At 42.1% G+C, this 18,425-nt stretch overlaps 1 protein-coding gene across 1 annotated transcript in view; it reads right to left on the bottom strand.

The window, feature by feature from the left end:
* Window positions 1–661: 661 nt before the first annotated feature.
* Window positions 662–18,425, bottom strand: part of bcl2a (BCL2 apoptosis regulator a) — a 55,649-nt gene continuing 37,885 nt past the window's right edge. The window contains exon 2 of the mRNA XM_010899349.3: window positions 662–1,986. Coding sequence (XP_010897651.2) covers window positions 1,852–1,986 — 135 coding nt within the window. The 3' untranslated portion in view covers window positions 662–1,851. The remainder of the gene's footprint in view (window positions 1,987–18,425) is intronic.

Here is an 18,425-nt window from a genome sequence, read left to right as displayed (position 1 = left end):
GGGAAGGCAATCTCAGAAATGGACGCTGAAACATTTGTATCTCGATCCTTGAGAAAGGAAGTTAACCCTAATCGTTACCCAGGTCGTTGCTGTAAACGAGCATGTGTTCTCAGTCCACTAACCTGATAAAATGAGGATTAAAACAAGAAGATAAGTTAAATAAATAGCTACAAGGGAGGACGTAATAACAGAAGGTCATCCGTAGAATGCACAAGGCTTTTTCTTCGGGAGTTGAATGGGAGGATGGACCAACAAACCAACGCTTTATCAAATCTATTTTCTCAAAGCAGCCTCAATGGCCCCTCTGTTCTCTAGCACGCACACACAGATACACCTGATCTAGAGCAGCTGCTTGGGCTGAAGAGATTTATTTCTGTGGCGTGTCCAGTGGGAAAGAGGCCTTTACCTGGTAGTAGGTCAGTGAAAGTCGCGATCCTCCACAACCTCCTCTTACATAGACTTGGGGCAGATGGATCAAACATTCAGCCTGCGGGTGGTTGGATTGAAAAAGAAAACTCTATCGATAAATATTTATTCTAATATTTAGGGCAGAGGGGAGACAATGCTTCTGGGGCTCGCTATTGTTAATGGGGAAACTATGGACACATTCTCAACATTTAGTCACACTCTTGTGCTCTGGCGAACAAAGAAGGAGGGGAGGAATCAGACACAAGCACTTTAATAGGGAATTCTCAACATCTGCTTGGTTTGATTGAACTTCCTTTGAGGGTTTGTGAACAGTGAGCCTCAACCCAAACTTCCCTCCCTTACCAAAAAACACCTGGCCACGTTCAGTAGACCAAACAGTATCCAACATTGCAACACAACGAAAACCAAAACAAGTCAATAGTAAGAATGTCGTCCACCACACATGATGGCGGCCCCTTCCAACTGAGAAACTGTGTGTGTTTAACAAACTTCCACAAACGGCTAGCTCGCTTCTTCAACCAATTAGCACTACTTTTCAAAAGAAATAATCCCGATCTCTACGGCAAGAGGGATCATGTCAACATGCAGCCAGTAATGTCTGAGACGTCCGGTTTAAGTGAATGCGCACGTACAGAAAAAATGGACGAAGGCGATTCAACAATCTGTCCTTCAAGCTGAGGGGGCCGTGAGTATTTCTCTGTGATGTTTAGAAAGTTCCTCCCGGTTGAAATCTGTTTTAGGACGTTTTCTTCCATTTCCGGGTCTGGTGAGCATGACCCAGTCTCTGTCACAACCGGTATTTCAGCAAAAAATGCTTGATCATGCATGCATTAGTTTAATCAGGCAAAAAAAAAATTGCTTTCACCACACATGCTGGTGACGGGAAGCTCTGTGTTTGCTACAATTGTTTTTTTTCTTTTTTTTTTCCTTCTAAAACTTTTCTGTCAGTGTACCACAAAATCATGCACAATTTGGTTTTTTGGTTTACGTTTGTAAATATGTTTGCCCGCAATATTTTGTTGGTGTGTGTATATATCCATGTTTGTAAATGATCAAAAAAGGAGTATGCAGTCTTTCCAAGGATTCTTCTTGTTCATTGATGACTAGTATACATGCGTAGTTGAATCCTTCTGTAAGTGCCTATGAATATATGAGGCTGCACCTTTTCGAAAAAAAAAAAATCTGTACCATTCCACGCTTTTCACATGTGTAAAGTTATTATTTTTCTTTGTCACAGCAGTTGGATAGTAACATATAGGTGCAATTTGCTTTGAGGAGCCAGGAACTCTGGAATAAAACCAGCCGACAGGTTGGTAATGGGCAGTGCTGAGCTGTGAAGTGCTTTCAATGGTACGTGATGAAAAAAGAAAGAACAAGGAGCGAGAGACGAAATCCTGTAGTCACGGCAGAGGTACAGGCTCATCACTTCTGGGTGAACATGGCTCCAATGGTGACTCCAGCTGCCCCCAGGGCGGCCAAGCTAAACACGGTCTTGAGGAAAGGCCATGAATGGAAGAGAGAGCCCCTCTTCTGCCCATAGATCTCCACGAAAGCATCCTGAGAGAGGGAACAAGACAGAGAGATTAGTATCATCATTATCAAAGACTCACTTATTCATTACAACTCTTCTTTATTCTTACACTACTGGACATTCTCCTGCAGTGTATGTGATCAGTTTCTACCCCATTATAGCCACTGAGCCCTTATGAAATGGTGTCATTTTCATAGACATGTGTGAGCACAACACATTCGTAAATCCCCCTTTGCTTTGGGTCCAGCAAGAAAAATGTCTCTGAAAAAAAAAGGCAGCACCAGGCCTAGATGGCTGAGCCTCCTTATGTACATGTGACCCTACACACACAAGACAGAAGAATGGATAGATGACATGTCTCCCAGCCAGCAGCTCAGTAAGCCATTCAGCATTATGCCTCCTACACAGAGACACACAAACGCTACAGGCGCCACAAGCACACACACACACACCATCAAAAACACAGTAAAACGCACCCCCACGCACACATGTTTTTTTTTGCTTTTTCCCCGCATACCAGGCATAATACCATAAGACAAAAATATCCAATCCGGCACAACCAAGAACCACATACAAACTGACAGTATCTATCATATTTACTGAGTTTACAAGACAGGGAAATGTTCAGGTCCTTCCCCAATTTATCCACCGGATCGCTTTCAAGGAAATGTTCAGGGGGGTGTCAGACTTCAGCATGTTCACTGGGGTGTAAAACTGGAAATGGTAATACGATAAGCACAGGGATAACCTTAATGAATAAACGCTTCCTGTTACTATGGCGGTTTTGAAACCCCCACAGTAAATGACATGTGATGTAACATTACAAAGGAACAGCCTTTTCACAGTGAATCCCTCCAATGTGTGACTCCGCCCCTCCCAGGGTTTGTCCTGGTAAATACTGACGTAGTTTATCCAAGTTACTGTATGTGCTGGCAATCAATAGGAAACACAGCATCCACAGGTCTGGGACTTTTTTTTAATTTTTTTTACAGCCATACATTTTAAGCTCCAAAACCCCTTGATCCTAGTGTGTGTGTGTGTGTGTGTGTGTGTGTGTGTGTGTCTTCCTTTGCGGTTAGAAGATTGAATACCAGAGTAGCCTCCCCTTTCTGCTTTGCCCTCCCCAGACTCCATACACAGCGGTGTCTCATACTTAATAAGTAAAGCTGTGTTTTATTTTAGCAGCACACCAATACCATGTCACACGGCGGAATGCATTCAGGCCCAGGTGTTCTAGAACCACTAGGGGGCCCCAACTGTTGGCCTTGTATGGTTACCCATCCCTCTGGATCCAGCATGTTGCCAGTAGAGGAGCAGTGACTTCGGGGCAGACACACTTCTCACACCGCCTGCAACGGCAGGAAGGAAGCTTCCCCAGCGTGGTGCCCGGGCGGAAGTCAAGACACAGGCGCTTGTCTATCAAAAAAATCAGATGACGATTTGGAAAGAAAAGGGGAGAATGAAAAAAAAGGACAGGTGGAGGTGTAAAGCTGGTTCTGGAAAGAGGTTAACCCACGTTTGCCGGTTGTCAACGTGAGTCAGAGGTAGGCGGGATGTGGAGGGAAGTGCACAGGCAAAGAGGAAACAGGAAGAAGAAGAAAAAAAAAGAAGTAGAGGTCAGAGTCGCTGATGCAATATTCAGCAGCATTGATCCAGAACTCGCACAAGTCCTGGCCACCTTCAATCAACTTCTAGCTGAGAACGGATCAAGTCGTGGCGTTTTTACCATGCACACGAGCCTTTCCTGGTTTTACACCGTTTCACACTGGGGCCACAGAGGATATGCCCAGGAGGGATCAGATCTTACAGTCATGGGTCGATACACTGGCTATGGGAGCATGACTAGCATGGCGTCCTATCATATACACAGGCATTAATTACAACTTCAGTTATCCACTCAAGGCACTTTACTGTAACCACTATCGGAAACCAAAAGATGCATCATTCAAGTGTCCAATTAGAAAGAAACGCACATGAGGTTGCTCAGTTTCCATCATTCAGCAAAACAAAACATTCATGACATCATGGGAAATTCCCAGGTATGGCTCTGGTCACAGTGAAACACATCAATATCACCATAGAAAGTGCATCTGCTGCACTAGCTAGCATATTTTAAAAACCATATTCAGCATGTTAAGCCTGACGTTCACCCTCTCTTTCACCCACACATTTACTCTCATGCATACAATGCACAATAACCCAAGGAGAACTAAATATAAGAGAATATATATTAGGCATACTAAATATGCATCAAACTGTCTAAATGTACATTTTATATACGTGTAATGTATTTAATGTAAACTTGATTAGTGTTTTATTGGTATATTGACTACATTTCAGTGTACTGAGCACATTTAAAATCTAAATTGGGACAGTACCAGAAAGTATCCCAAAAGTACCCCAATAGAACTGATATACTTGAAAGTATATACAGTGAACATATAAACCAAAGTAAATACGAACGTGAACAGTCAAATGATCACAACATTCAAACTGCCAAGCTGTCAAAACTGCCCTTATAAAAGTGATCTCACTTGTCTAAAATAAAACATGTCACCCCCGATCCCAATCAAAATGAGGTTTAGTCGTTGGGGGAGGGGGATTCACCATTCTCTCTTTTTCAACCAATCAGAATCCGTTGTCGGTCTTATTTTTCTTGCCTATTATTTGTTTGCGAGGTGGGAAACAAATAAGTGGCAATAATGACTCCGACGGAAGGTGATCCACTACACACTAGCACTGATAAGATAACCGCCAACAGCCTTGCCCTGCGTCAGTCTAAATCACCAACGCTGGTTTGATGTCATGGTTTGTTCTGTTCTCTCCGCTCGTTTGTTCCGTCTCTGTCCAAATGGAGAGAACCTGTAGTGTTATGACACATAAGCAAGGGCTATTGTATGTTTCCACCTGCAACAACAGCTGCCTTTTTGATCATCTGACACACACACACACACACACGTATACACACACACACACACACTCCCTCGCTCTCTGCAGGCTGGGTCTCTTTTGGCAACATTCCCCTTTTCCTCACCAATGATTTCCTCTTGACAATACAAGGGCAAGTCCCTAAGGATTGCATTTTAATTTTGGAGTAAACATATGTACGTTGGCTGCCATCCAGTTTGCTAGCCAGGGAGTTGGTGGCAGTCAGGGCTTTGGATTTCCACCATTTCCCCTGCTGACTGGTACTATCCCTGTTTAATTTACACTTTTTTTTCCCCACCTCAGCAAACAACCTCATTAGGTTCTCTTCCGGCATGTGTTTGAACAGACGGGCTCTGTTTGCCCAAAGCCTGAGCTAATGGCCTCTGAATGCAATTCTAACCTGCTGCCTTTAGCTGGATGAGCTAACAGAGCCACAACCCAGCAGGTTTTACCAGTGCTGACACGGCTATCAGAATATACTTGTCTACTAGTTTGAGACTATGTAACTCTATTGCTAACAGTGCCTTGACACATTTAAAAAAAAAAGTGGCCTTTCACTTGGCTGTGTGAAGATTTGAGTAAATATTAGCCCACATGGGTATTGTAAGATGTGAATCATCTGAAGGTCACATCTGATTGTCACTAATTGCTAGATAAGCAGGTGTCGTTATTTGTTCAACAGACTTTGTCAAAGCTTGGCATTCAACTTAAGTAGCAGTGTTACAACTCTACACAAACCCCTGACATTTTCAAACCTATCACCTACACATTTTTGTAATTTAGTCAGTACAGTGATAACGGACCTGCTTGGAATAGACCTGCAAAAGCCAGTCATTCCCGAAAGCGGCCAAAGGAGCCTTTTCCCAAAATGTTCCTTTAGTGATTGGATCAGAGCCCAGGTACAACAGGTTCTGACTCACAGCACCCATACACGGCTAACACAGGCCTGATTAGGTCACTTAATCCATGGGGATTAGCCAAATGGATGGGATTTAAACTGATTTGCATGGGATGCTGATTAGGCCATCAGACTGGGTGATAGGGGAATGCTTCGTCTGGGGAATTTCCTTCCTTGGTTCACCAGAGGGTCAGTGTGATGGGCATTCCATTGCGAGACGATAAAACTGATAACTGTTCTTTTTTTCCTCTACATCTCAGTCTCTCTTCTCTCTCTGTCTCAAAATATTTTTTTCTCACTCACTCCTCTGTTCTGTCTTCTTTCTCCATGTTGTCTCTCTTCTCTCTCTCTGCAAATACAATCTGGGACATACAGTATTGATCAATGGTCCATACCAGGTGCCTGTTTTTGATGAAATTACGTTGGTGGATCAATTCAAGGAGTGGCACAGAAGTGGTAATCTTGCTATGAATGGCTGGCAACCCATCCATGCCCCATTTGTGCTGAGAAAACTGCCCTGATCCTCCGTCTCCTACAGGAAAGAGGCAAAGGGCCTCTTTCCTGGCAAGTGTTTCAAAACAAAGGTTTAACGGTTTTTGGTTGCCAGAGCGATGTCGCAATAGAAGAGAAAGGAAGCAAAACTCTATGTGAATGGGAAAGCTTCCGATGCAGGCCGTCAAATGACAGTTGACCTGTTATTCTCTTCATTAGCTAGGCCCTATAATGTGTCCTCAGCTTAATGAAAGATAAAAGCCTATTGCCTTGGGGCTGTAAATTGACAGTGCTAAAATTGTACAGATAACCAAAATGACAATGTGTTTGTGTGTTCAGTCGATTCCATTACAGAGAGAACAAAGCATGTCGTGGCCTCCAGTTCTTTGGTTTCGTCACGTCCCTTGTGGCCAGCCCTTGAAAAGACAACTGATGTAATGATAAAAACAAAGACTGATGATATTTTACACTGTTTGTGGGTCTTTATTGGTCAGTTTGGATCAGTTTTCTTCATTTAAATGTATTTAGGAAAATCAACTTAATTACTAAGAAATCTAATTAAGTTAAGAAAGCATATCCCAATATCATTGAGCCACCTGTAGGATTACTAACACCAACGGTGATCAATTAACAATATTATAAGGTCATCAAACCTTCAAAAGTATCACATTCATATTATTTATTGGGATGATAATATTTTGGATCCCTGTGAAATTGGCCATTACCGCTATGGTCTATATAAATGCCTAATAAAACGCATACACAACGAAAAATAAATCATGAGGAAGTTTGTGTTGAAAGTGAAATTCCTGAGTCTAAGAGACTCATAAACTCATAAACATTAAAAGTTCCTTATAAATGATTCACTGTCCTGCCATATGGAGTTTACTGTGCTCCAGGGGATATATTCAATCACATGGAAATTATATTCTGCCCCTGAGTCCAGATTTGATTGTAATGTTCCTTTGTCTTAATAAAGAGGTTTGTATTAGGAATTGTACTAGCCAACTGTGGGATCTCCCACAGGCAGGGACCTCTCACAGTTGGGACCTCCCACAGTTGCGACCTCCTACAGAAAGGGACCTCCCAAAGACAGGGACCTGCCACAGTTGGGACATCCCATAGACAGGGACATCCCACAGACAGGAGCCTCCCACAGATGGGACCTCCCACAGACAGGTGTATTTTACCTGGAACACCTAATTACATAGTTTGTGGCTCTAACCATTAGGTCCTGATGTTTGTTTTTGTGTCTGCATTCCACAAGCCCGTAAAAAACATGAAACGTTAATTCTGTCACAGTAAATAGTGACAAAAACATTATTTAAACACCTATTTTTCAGTTGCAATTGACGAGACAATTATTGACTAAAGAGATCTAGAAAAAAACAATAACGCCATTTTTATTCTTATTTTAGTTGATTCAAACTAGATGAGACACAATTATTTCCATGGCTATTGTCTTGACCAACCTTACTGAACACACGGTTTTTGGAGAGAAAGTTCAGTGTGATCAGCTCATTCGTTGTTATCTACTTACATAAAATGCATGCAAATCCTGGATGCCCCATTTGATGCACAGTTTTGAGTTAAGTTGTGCTAATCCACTGTGGCTATCAGAAGCATTGCAACAGTGACGCTTCCATTGCTGGGCCCTGCCCATGGTTCAGCAATTATGCACTAGCAAATCAAACCCGGTGTGCCTATAAGACTAGAGGACAAATGTAATTGAATATGTCTTGATGTTTCTTTTGCATATTCCCATACACCTGGGGGCTGTCTGCCATAGTGGTTGGTAAAGGTGAACTTGACAGTGTTACCCTCTAATGGATAACTTTATTCTTATGTGGCAGGGTCTACTTTATACCCTAAAGTCAGTGATATATGTTTACTATAGTACATTTGATTTTACTAAAATGTAAGGGCATTTTGTTGATTAAAAAAGCTAAAAGGTTTTTGTCAATTTGATATTAACCAAATCGATATTTAACTGACAAGAATTTTAGCAAAACGGTATATCAGTCAAAATGACAAAGACTAGACTAAATGAAAAAAGGGTGCCAAAATTTGGAAGAAAATACAATATGTTTCTACCACAAACACACACACAGCTATTCACAGTATAACAGAACTTGATGAAATTACGCTGTCCTGCTGCCAAGACAATGGACTTTTAGGGATGTTCATTTGATAGCATTAAAAAATAAATCACTACTTTCAAAATCCCCCAAATTCCACCACACCTTTAAATATCATCCATTGATTGGGCTAGTTTGGTACCCCCATGATTTTCGGAGCGGGTTTTCAAATTGGTACCCCCATTATTTTCTGAACATGTTTTCCTCAAATATTTAGAATGTGCTTAAAGTTAGGAAGGAGTCATATGTCTTTGTAGTGACTGGGGTATTGATTCACTATTCAGAGCCTAATAAATAACGTTGATTGCACATATAGAGTCTGTGCAATTTGTTAAGCAAATACAGTTCTGCAAGTACTCTTTAAGCAGGTACTCCCAAAACGTTTCTGCTTTTTGTTTTGTATTTGTTTGGTGACATTTTCTAAAAACAAGATTCCACTTTGATATTATACAATATTGTGTGTAGATTAGAGACACAAAGTCTAATCAAAATATAATGCATTTTTAATTTAGGCTGTTACAACAAAAGTCAAGGGTGTTGAATACTTTCTTAAAGCACTGTGAACGTGCAAATTACACGCACACACAGCCACTCCTGAAATCAAGCGTGTGACCATTTGCTGATGAACATACTGCCTATCTCATGATGTACTGGGTGTTTGGCCCACGGGCCTCCTACCAACCGTACCCTAACGCATTATGACAGGCTATTAACCTGAGCCAACGCAACCGGTATCAACCAACATCTCACAGCCTTGAAGACCTCCGGTCTCACATAACCTTTGAACTAAGCACAAGGAATGTCATGCCTCCGACCAATCATGCGGAAGCATGCCTCCGGGTCTGTTTTTCTCCCCAGTCATATTTTCAGCCGTCATAGCAGATGAATTATGCTAACTGCCCACAGACATATATGCACCATGGGAAAAGGGAACAGGGCAAGGTTCACACTACACTTAGTTGTCTAAGAAGAGCGTATTTACTGTTGGCAAGATTCCACTGTTGGAATCTTCTGCAGGAAGACCTTATTAAGTTAAATATAATGCAGTTCAAACAATTGTTGAATGAACATTTTACACTGAATTGTTTTTGCTACTCCTATTGCGAAATGTAATCTGTATTTTGTATATGTTTTCACGGGTGTAATAGAGGGCGCCGTCGTAAATGAGATGTGGGTCTATGTCGGTTATCCCTGTATAAATGATAAAAATGAGAGAAACGTATAAAACCGTGGATTCTGGGACATACTCTTAACAATTACAGGGACCACTGCATAAATAAAGGTTTAATGAAATGCACTGAAAACACACAACACTGTACATTACAGTATATCACACCGACCTGGTTCACCTGGTTCACCTGGTTCACCTGGACAGACGTCAGTACAGCTTATCGAAGACACATTGTAATAACATAATGTGCTGTCCATAGCCGGGGAAATCGGCATCCAGTGTCTACGTGAACCAACTATGCCCACAGTGCCTCGGAGCACAAATCTGAAATTATATTTGTTCATTTCTCGGGTTGCTTTCTTTTAGCTGTTACCCTAGCGACAGAACCTCTTCTTTTGGCTTTTTAGCTTCTTACCGCTCTTCAACCGCTGGGCACTAATGAGGTCTTAAAAGCATATTTCCCTCTTTGACCTAACAAAACTCCAGTCATTAAATGCAATGCAGCCGAGGTGACGAGGGACCCCTCCTGCTGTACACAGGTTGACCCCCCCCCCCCCCCCTGCTTCAAGAGCCCCTGTGGCCCTTCCCAGGGTGCTCCTCTCAGAGGGTCAGTAGCACCAGATGAAAAAACATTAGGAAAAGAATAAGCACACATCATCCCAGTCCTATCTAATCAGTGTGTAGATGATGTCGTGTGTGTGTGTGTGGTAGATACAGAGGGGGTAGGGGTGAGTTCTTCAAAATCTGCTTTGATGTAGTAGCCACAGGGTCTGTACGTTAGCTCCCAGTGCACCTCCTGCTGTACAAACCCCACATCCGGATGGGCACAGCACAGAAAGAAGGAAATCATTTTGTCTAGATGCAATGTTGGGGGAGACGCAATGTTGCCCCTGTATGATGTTTTTACAATAGCGGAAAGACCAACTTGTTCACTGTCTAGAAAATGTCCTTGCTCTTAGCATCTTGTCGACCCAGTTTCATGCATATGTTATCATGTGTTTAATACAAAAACTGATATTGAGACATTCTTAAGTAGCCATAACGATCTTGTATGGTACCTCATTCAAGCCGTTCTGTTTTTTCCCCCCTCACATTTCGGAAGATATACCTCTGAGAATATCCTTAATTGAATGATGAAACAGTTTGAGCATTGTGCTTTTACGACCTAGTAATACTATCGGCAACCGGGAGAGACATGAATAATGCTATTAAATGTACTAACCCCAAAGGCGGTTTTGTCTGTTGCTCTGCATCAGGGTTAGGACTTTAAATCAATGTGTTTAATGCATTGGTCCCTTTTGGAATGCATCAGGCCTTTTAAGGATTCTTCTGATTATGAGGTCAAGGTCCAAGATCCCACCTTTTCACTGCCCCCCCCCCCCCCCGACTGTGGCATATGATTGTGGGTGAGAAAAGTTTGAAGTGTAACAGAGCACTAAACCCAGAGCAGATCAGACTCTTTCTTTGATTTGGGAGAGCCTCACTGGTAATGAAATTGGTCCCTGTGGCACACCCTTTCTTGGGGAGGCATGCACCCCCTACCCCTTTATCTCCACTTCACCTAATGGGGATTATTTCATCCCCCTTTGCCTTCACATCCTCTTGGAGCTCACCTCCGCTAATCCTGTGTTGATCAGGCCCAGGACACAGTAGTAAACTCTGTTATTGTTGTTTTGGGGACTACAGCTTCAATCCACTTAGAATAGCATTAAAAGAGTTTTCTACGCTGTGTGGTAACGGTCTGTCACACGTACCTACTGACCTATGACCTCGTTTATAATGAAGACGAAGTCCATAAAACCTTCCGTATGTTGTTTTGCTACCTATCTAAAGGGAGTACATACCTTCCTTACAGAAAGTATTGATTGCCTTCACCAATACAAGACAAATGAGCTCAAACATTTCTCGGAGCAACATGTATCATTTTCTTTGGTCCAAATTGCTTAAGCTATATCTGGTTGGGAGTCATTAATGGACGGCAATATTCAAACCTTGTCTTTGAACGTTTGTAGGGGTAGCATCAAGTTACCAGTATGCTTGTCATTGATAGGGACTGAGGAGATTGGCAGGATCAAAAGAAACATGAAAAGAGCAAAGCAGAGGGAAATCTTTTTTGAAGGAAAACCAGCCTCAATATTCTGAAAAGCTTATCCTATGATTATTTTCATTAGGACAAGTACACAAATCTTAATACCAAAGAAAATAAAATGGCATTCCAAAAGGTTTTGACTTTGCCAGTGTTGTCTGATATCAGCCCTGATTTAAATGTGCATGTAAATCAGAGACTGATAGAAACTTGTTGTCAATTGATGAATCTGAACGAAATTTACTGAGCTTGTGTAATAAAAACAAAATGTAGCTCGCCCTGAAAGTTCGCCAATGTTGCTAGAATGCCTTTGGCATGGGTGCCGAAGGAGATTCTACCAAGAAACAACTCTGTTGTTTTTTACATTTATAAGACTTTTTTTCACTTTACGTATGTAAAGAAGGCTAAGTGTTATAGCCTTTCGCCAGCCATCCAATCCTGCTATTTCCAATTTATTAGGGCTTATAAGCAGCCATAGGGTATTTGTGAGTCCAATGTTTTGGGTCATACTGAAATTGAGAGTCACATTGGTCATTTTATTGTGCACTGTCCTATTTATGGCCAAGCAAAGCTTTCATCAACAGATGCACTGGACAGAAAGTGGAAATGGGGGGGGGGGGGTTGAGAGGTGGGTGAAAGGGTGGGGTGTGTGTGTGTGTGTGGGGGGGGGGGTCAATATACTGTGGGGTCCACTGATTTGGTTTCATTCACTGTTCTGCTAATGGATTGTAAAGAGCCACACACACACACACACACACTGTCCAGCTGTCTCCCCTTCTCATCTCCCTAACTTCCCTTCCCAGTTGACCCATGTCCCGAGAGTAGTGAAGACAACCACCATTTCCACTAAAATCTCTCCTCTGGAACGAAGTGTCACATGTGCAAACTGATTAGCTCATGGAAAAAACAAGAGTTCATTATCAATCTGAGACTAACAGCATGATACAGAAAATCGGTAGAGAACAGTTACATTTAAAAAAAAAAAAAACGGTTGGTATACTTGAGTTTGCAAAATGGTCACCAGACATTTATTATGGCAATACATCCCCCTTTTTTCCATCACATCAAAAGACTAAAATTAGAAACAGATTCACCAAAACAGGTGCAAATGATAAGATAAGTATTAGAAAGTAACATGGGAGGGTCAAACCTTTCATAAAGATTAGAGACTTGTTCTGGTTTGGTCTCAACCATATGGGTGTGTGGTAACACAACATACCAAGATCAAAAGACCTATCCAAGGCACTCAGAAGAACGACTAGTGATGCCAATGAGTCTGGGAAGGGTTACAAAGCCATTTCCAAGCTATTTAATTTGTCATTATACTGACTTATGGATCATCTACGAATGCAGAAAAGTATAGACCACTTGCAGTCCACGTAAGACATATCCCACTAAATTCAGGCTTAGAGCCGACTGACAGATGTTAATAGAAGTCTCTAAGAACCCCAGGGTATCATCGAGGGATCTACAGGCCTCTCTTACCACAATCAATGTCAAAGTGCATGAGATAACTATCAGAAAGCAACTGTACTAACTTGGCTGAAAAACCTCAATGGCGACACCTCATTCCTATTGAAATGCAGTGGTGGGACTTGAAGCTGGCTGCGCATGCAAGAGAGCTTTCAAACGTGACACAGCTGAAGCAGTACTGTTAAGAAGAGTGGGCAGACATTCTTCCCAGTCGATCTAAGAGACTCACGGACAGTTACAAGTAATGGCTACTTGACATTATTTCAGCCAAAGAAGTCAATTAAAGCCATTAAATCGAAGGGTGTGCTTAATTATTCCACACTATGAAATTGCTATTATTTTTTGATGAATAAATGACTCCAAAGTAAAATCTTTCACTGTCATTTGTTACATTAGTCTTTATCTGTCAATAGGGTTGAGGTGAAGATTACATATCCATATGTCCAAATATGCAAAGAAAAACTTTCTAGAGAGTGTACTTATTTATTTATTTATATGTATGACAAAGAAAGAATAATGTCCATGTTCCCAGTCTACAGCTGAAGGTTCAGTCTGTGGACAAAGGTTAGTCCAGGTCATCTGTTGGCTTATCGCCAAGCTGGACCGCCTAGGAAATCTGAGGAAACAATTACGCTGTCCGACTGAAATCCAACCCTGTGTCACGAACAAATGTCACTTTCCTTAAAAGGAAGGAACACAGAATTGAATCAAAAGACCATTCAGAATGTGTGGACTGGCCTTTGGTCTCCACCTCACTGTAACTTATTTCTGGTCTTCTTTAAAATGTGGTCTGATGTACTAATGGCTAAGGGGTACAGTCAACCTGATTCAGGCAAAACCAAATGAGAATGGAACCTCAGGCGAGCGTACCACCTTGCCCGTCGAAAGTATGTTTCTGTAAAAAAGCAATGGAAATTCTATTGACGGGAGCGTGTCATATCCACTGTCCACTGGCATACAACACCCACTTAAAAAGCATTGGAACTCATCTCTAAAGCAACCGTTGGCCTCTTCCACCTCGAGTCTACTGGCTGTTTGTGGCTTTGGCATCACTTCACCAGAGAGCGGTGAAGACCTGTTTGGTCTTTAGCGTCTGTGGTTTGCCCTGTTACAGTACCCGTTAACTAATTAATCTGCTCTGACAGTTTAAAACATGACAGGGGGGAAAAGAAAAAAGACCCAGAGGCGTGTTTTCTGGTGACTGAATGGAAGGTACCTTGTGAGACATTCCTTGAGCTTGGCTAAGGGGTTGTGGAAAGACTCGTGGGTTGATTTGATTTAGCCAATTGGGAATTCTACTTTTCAGGTGAGACCAGTGTAGCATACTGTAAACGATGAAACAAAATCACAGGAAGCCATTTGAAGCAAACATTTAATTTGGATGTGTGTGATTCTGTGTGCGCTCACACATATAAGAACATACAAGTATGTTTATGTGTGTAGATGTGAGCAATTAGAGAATGTCCCTCACATACATAACTTGCTACTCATTTGCATGGGGTGAAATCCCTGCTCTGTCAGGAACCCGCCTGGGTTTAGAAGCAAAACAGAGACACACTGCATCTGAAAACTCGTGAAAAGCCATGGTGTTCCAACAGCACTATATTGACAAAGAGTGACGCACCATTTTCATTCCTTCCGGGGCGAGGTGTCAATCGGAGACAGAGACACACCGCCGCCATAGTCATGTTTTTCCATTTTCTGCTTGTCCCACAGATACTGGATGGACGGCTCAGACCAACTCTTAACTTATGAGGACCTACTGTAGCCCGCTGGCTTTCCGTTACTAGACACATTCAGAGCGTTACTTTTAGCTAGTCAGCAACCAATACTTTGGACGTCATCTCGCCCCTATCCGGTCCGTCGGGGTCTTTGCAAAGGAAAACACAGACAAGAACAAAGTGGGCCCTCTGACATCCCTCTGGGTCATTGTAAGGAGAGGCATTGTCTTCCCGCCTCATCATCATCTCAAGTCCTGTATCCTTAAGCATGTTCCCACTCTCTTTGTGTGGTGTAGAATATCCTTCCTCATTCCATTCTCTCCCGTCACACGTCAACCACACACAATCAGCTGGCTGGGGGCGGAGTTTAGGGAGGGGGGTGCTCCTGTGGACATGGCCATGCGTCTCAAAAAGAGACCAAAAGAAAGACAATATCTGGCGATTGCACTGCTGAAGCATTGACAGCATGTGAATAATTTGGGATCATAGGCACTCGATGTTCAAAATCATTTGAATACGTTGGTAACTTTTGCAATAATATATTTTCCTGGCAACACAAAGGGGCTGAGAACAATATGTAGAAGAAAGTGTAAGTATCGCAGCAGGCAAACTGCAAACAAACACTTTTAAGTATTTGCATTTAAATGGCAAGAGACACAGAACTATTCATTCAGGCAATGAAAAGGAACAAAATGTATTCTCAGTTGACACTGAAATGTAATCAATTTCAATCTTTTAAAATATTATGTATGTAATACTGTTACATACAGTATTATTATTATTATAAAGTCCAGCTCATCATAGAGCTTTGTATCTGTCTTGTTCATACGGCTGGCTTCATATCATGTTGGGGGCTTTCACAGAGGCTTTTCTGAAACCCAACACCCATTCAGCCATTTAAACCCAAGCATTTTATGACTTGATGGAACAATTTAATTATTGAATATCCGGCTTTGTGTACCAATTGGTTTCCATTATCCCATTAAAAACAACAGCTGATTACCATCTGTTAGTATTATCATTATTGGTATTAGCAATGTAGTTGAGAGTGATAACTAGGGTAGAAAGAAGACTCCCAGTTTAAGGCTCTGCTGAAAAACATTTTCAATAATTACTGAAAAGTGAAAGATTTTCTGTCATGATTACAGTGTGTTTTAGGTAACATTATTCCCATGTATGAACACACACACACCCGCACATGTCTGCATGCACATTATCTCTCTCTCTTTCTCAGCTGGCGGGTCTCTTCTGTCTTCCATTCCTCACTATTTCTTTCCTCTTGACATCTACACCTGTCCAGCCATGGTGTTTCCATATTAGGTCATACAGTACCAGTATCCTGGCTGACTTTGCTGACCACCCAATGACCTTAAACCTTTGGGAAGAATAATAATAAATATATACGACAAACAAACCGCCAACCTGCAGTGAAAGAATCATCGTACAAAGTGTTCCCTGGAAGAATATTGGTTTCTACAAAAACGCTGACTGCCCATTCATGAAACCCTACCTGATGTCTATCAACTCTGCGTTCATACATAATTTAGTAGCTTGATGCCTGTTGTAAATACGTACTCCCTTATTACGAACAGGTCATTAATTATTCATCCAGCATGGGATTTAGATGGTGTTACATGCAGTACACGAAATGTGTCAGGCATGGCTTCCGCTAAGGCAGAATGCACACTTCCTGAATAAACAATGTCCCTGGACATAAATGTTTCTTCCTCCTGACAGTGATCCATTATGTAGAAATTGCGGCCAAAAATCCATTCACTGATGACCTTGGAAAAGTATGTTTAGTGGACTCCCGGTGTCTTCCGTTTTGGGAGGAGAATTAAAGGGGATAGGGTGAATGCTTGTTGAAGATATGGCAGGTATGATTATGTGTTAAGGGTCAGCAACCCACCAAATCAGATTTCGATAGTTTTTTACAACATTTACACTACAGTACAATTACCAAACAAATGTTGGTGAGAAAACAGAGAAAAAATTGCCCAACCTTCATCACGATAGAAAGTTGCCCTTAACTATCCGAAAGCTTCTGCTAATTCTAAAAATAAACAGACGCAAGTGAAGCACTTGAACTCTCTCATGTAAATGCAGTGCTAGCCCATCAAGGAGAAACCGAGTGGCGCTGCCGAGAAACTGGCACAGAGTCATTGCTTGATAACTGGCACCAACAGACAGCATATGTTGGTAACTTTCACCCGCCTTGTTCTGGCGATATCAGAGTTACGATCAGCAGCCTGACCACCTTCCTTTCCAGTACCACCATGGTCTAAAATTAACACATGACAAATGAGGATAGACACTGGTTGCCACACAGGGCTCTAATAGAGCAGGGCGTTTCACTTGCTTTTTTTGGGACCAACAATTATTTTAAGTCTCAATTAAATCTCTCAATTCAAGTATGAGTATGTCAAATTTGTAAATTATAGCACGCAGGGAAAAAAATGCGATGGATGTTTTTTTTTTTCATGTATTTCTGCCTTTTAGCTTCGTAGCTGGACTGGAATCCCTTGCCATTTCTGTCGGACCGCATGAAGCTGTGGAAACAACAGACTGTGTTAACTGTGGCCTGCAGACTTCAGTAGAACGAAAGGCTACATTTTGAGAATAAGATAATTTTTACCTCTAAAAAGTGGGACTGTTCTCATGTTTTTTTGACTATTTACACTGTTTTATTCACAAGCTTAATCTATTTTCACTGTAACTTTGAGAACTGACGGCAAAGTCGTAAGATTACCACACTCAAGCCAGCCTGCAGTGAGTAGCACTGAGAAGACACTCAGACACAGATGCCAAAATGGTAACTTGCAGGTGGACACCTGGTTTTGTCTACAATTTCACATTTCAGCAATACACCATGATACTTGTTAAGAGGAGTTTTTCTTTTTTGAGAAACCTCACGAAACATACCTATTTGTTCACCTATCTGCAACAGAGGCGGGTGAACAAAAAGTTTGTTTGAGGCGTTGTATAACATCCACCATCTCCTGCTAAAACATCCCCGCTGGCACACATGGGTGGAAGGGGTTTCTGAGAGCAAAAGACCTAAGCCTATTATTATAATTGCTAATGGTAAATTTAAGGAAACTAGTGACGTTAATGGAATTAGGCCTGATAATGCTTAATGGCTTAGCCTTGCTTACACATTTAAACGGCCCAAGGCCAGCAGGAATAGTGCCCGTGATCAGTGTCAGCTCTAGCCTTTTGGAGGCCCTGGGCCAAATTTGATTTGAGGCCCCCTCTCCACTAGCAGTCAGGGGGTCCCTTGCGGTCAGAGGCCCCTAATGGTCAGGGCCCTAAGCAACCACCTATGTCGCTTATGCCTAGAACCGCTTTGTGGAACAACCAATTAGCTGGGGGGGGGGGGGGGGGGGTTTGGTGTTAGCAGAGTGTTAGCTGGTATCGTCAAGTATCATCTTTATCTGCAACACAACCAGGAGGACTTTGGACATGGACAGCAACGAATCTTTCGAGCCTGGTACTCCGGAGGTGTGGGCCAAGACCTCATGTCCTCCTGAGTTTAAACAGAGCAGGAGACAAGGAACA

This window comes from Esox lucius, chromosome 21 (genome assembly GCF_011004845.1).
Source record: "Esox lucius isolate fEsoLuc1 chromosome 21, fEsoLuc1.pri, whole genome shotgun sequence".
Lineage (NCBI taxonomy): Eukaryota > Metazoa > Chordata > Actinopteri > Esociformes > Esocidae > Esox > Esox lucius.
Note: the sequence above shows the minus strand (reverse complement) of the source record. Positions and strands in the feature narration are given on the sequence as shown.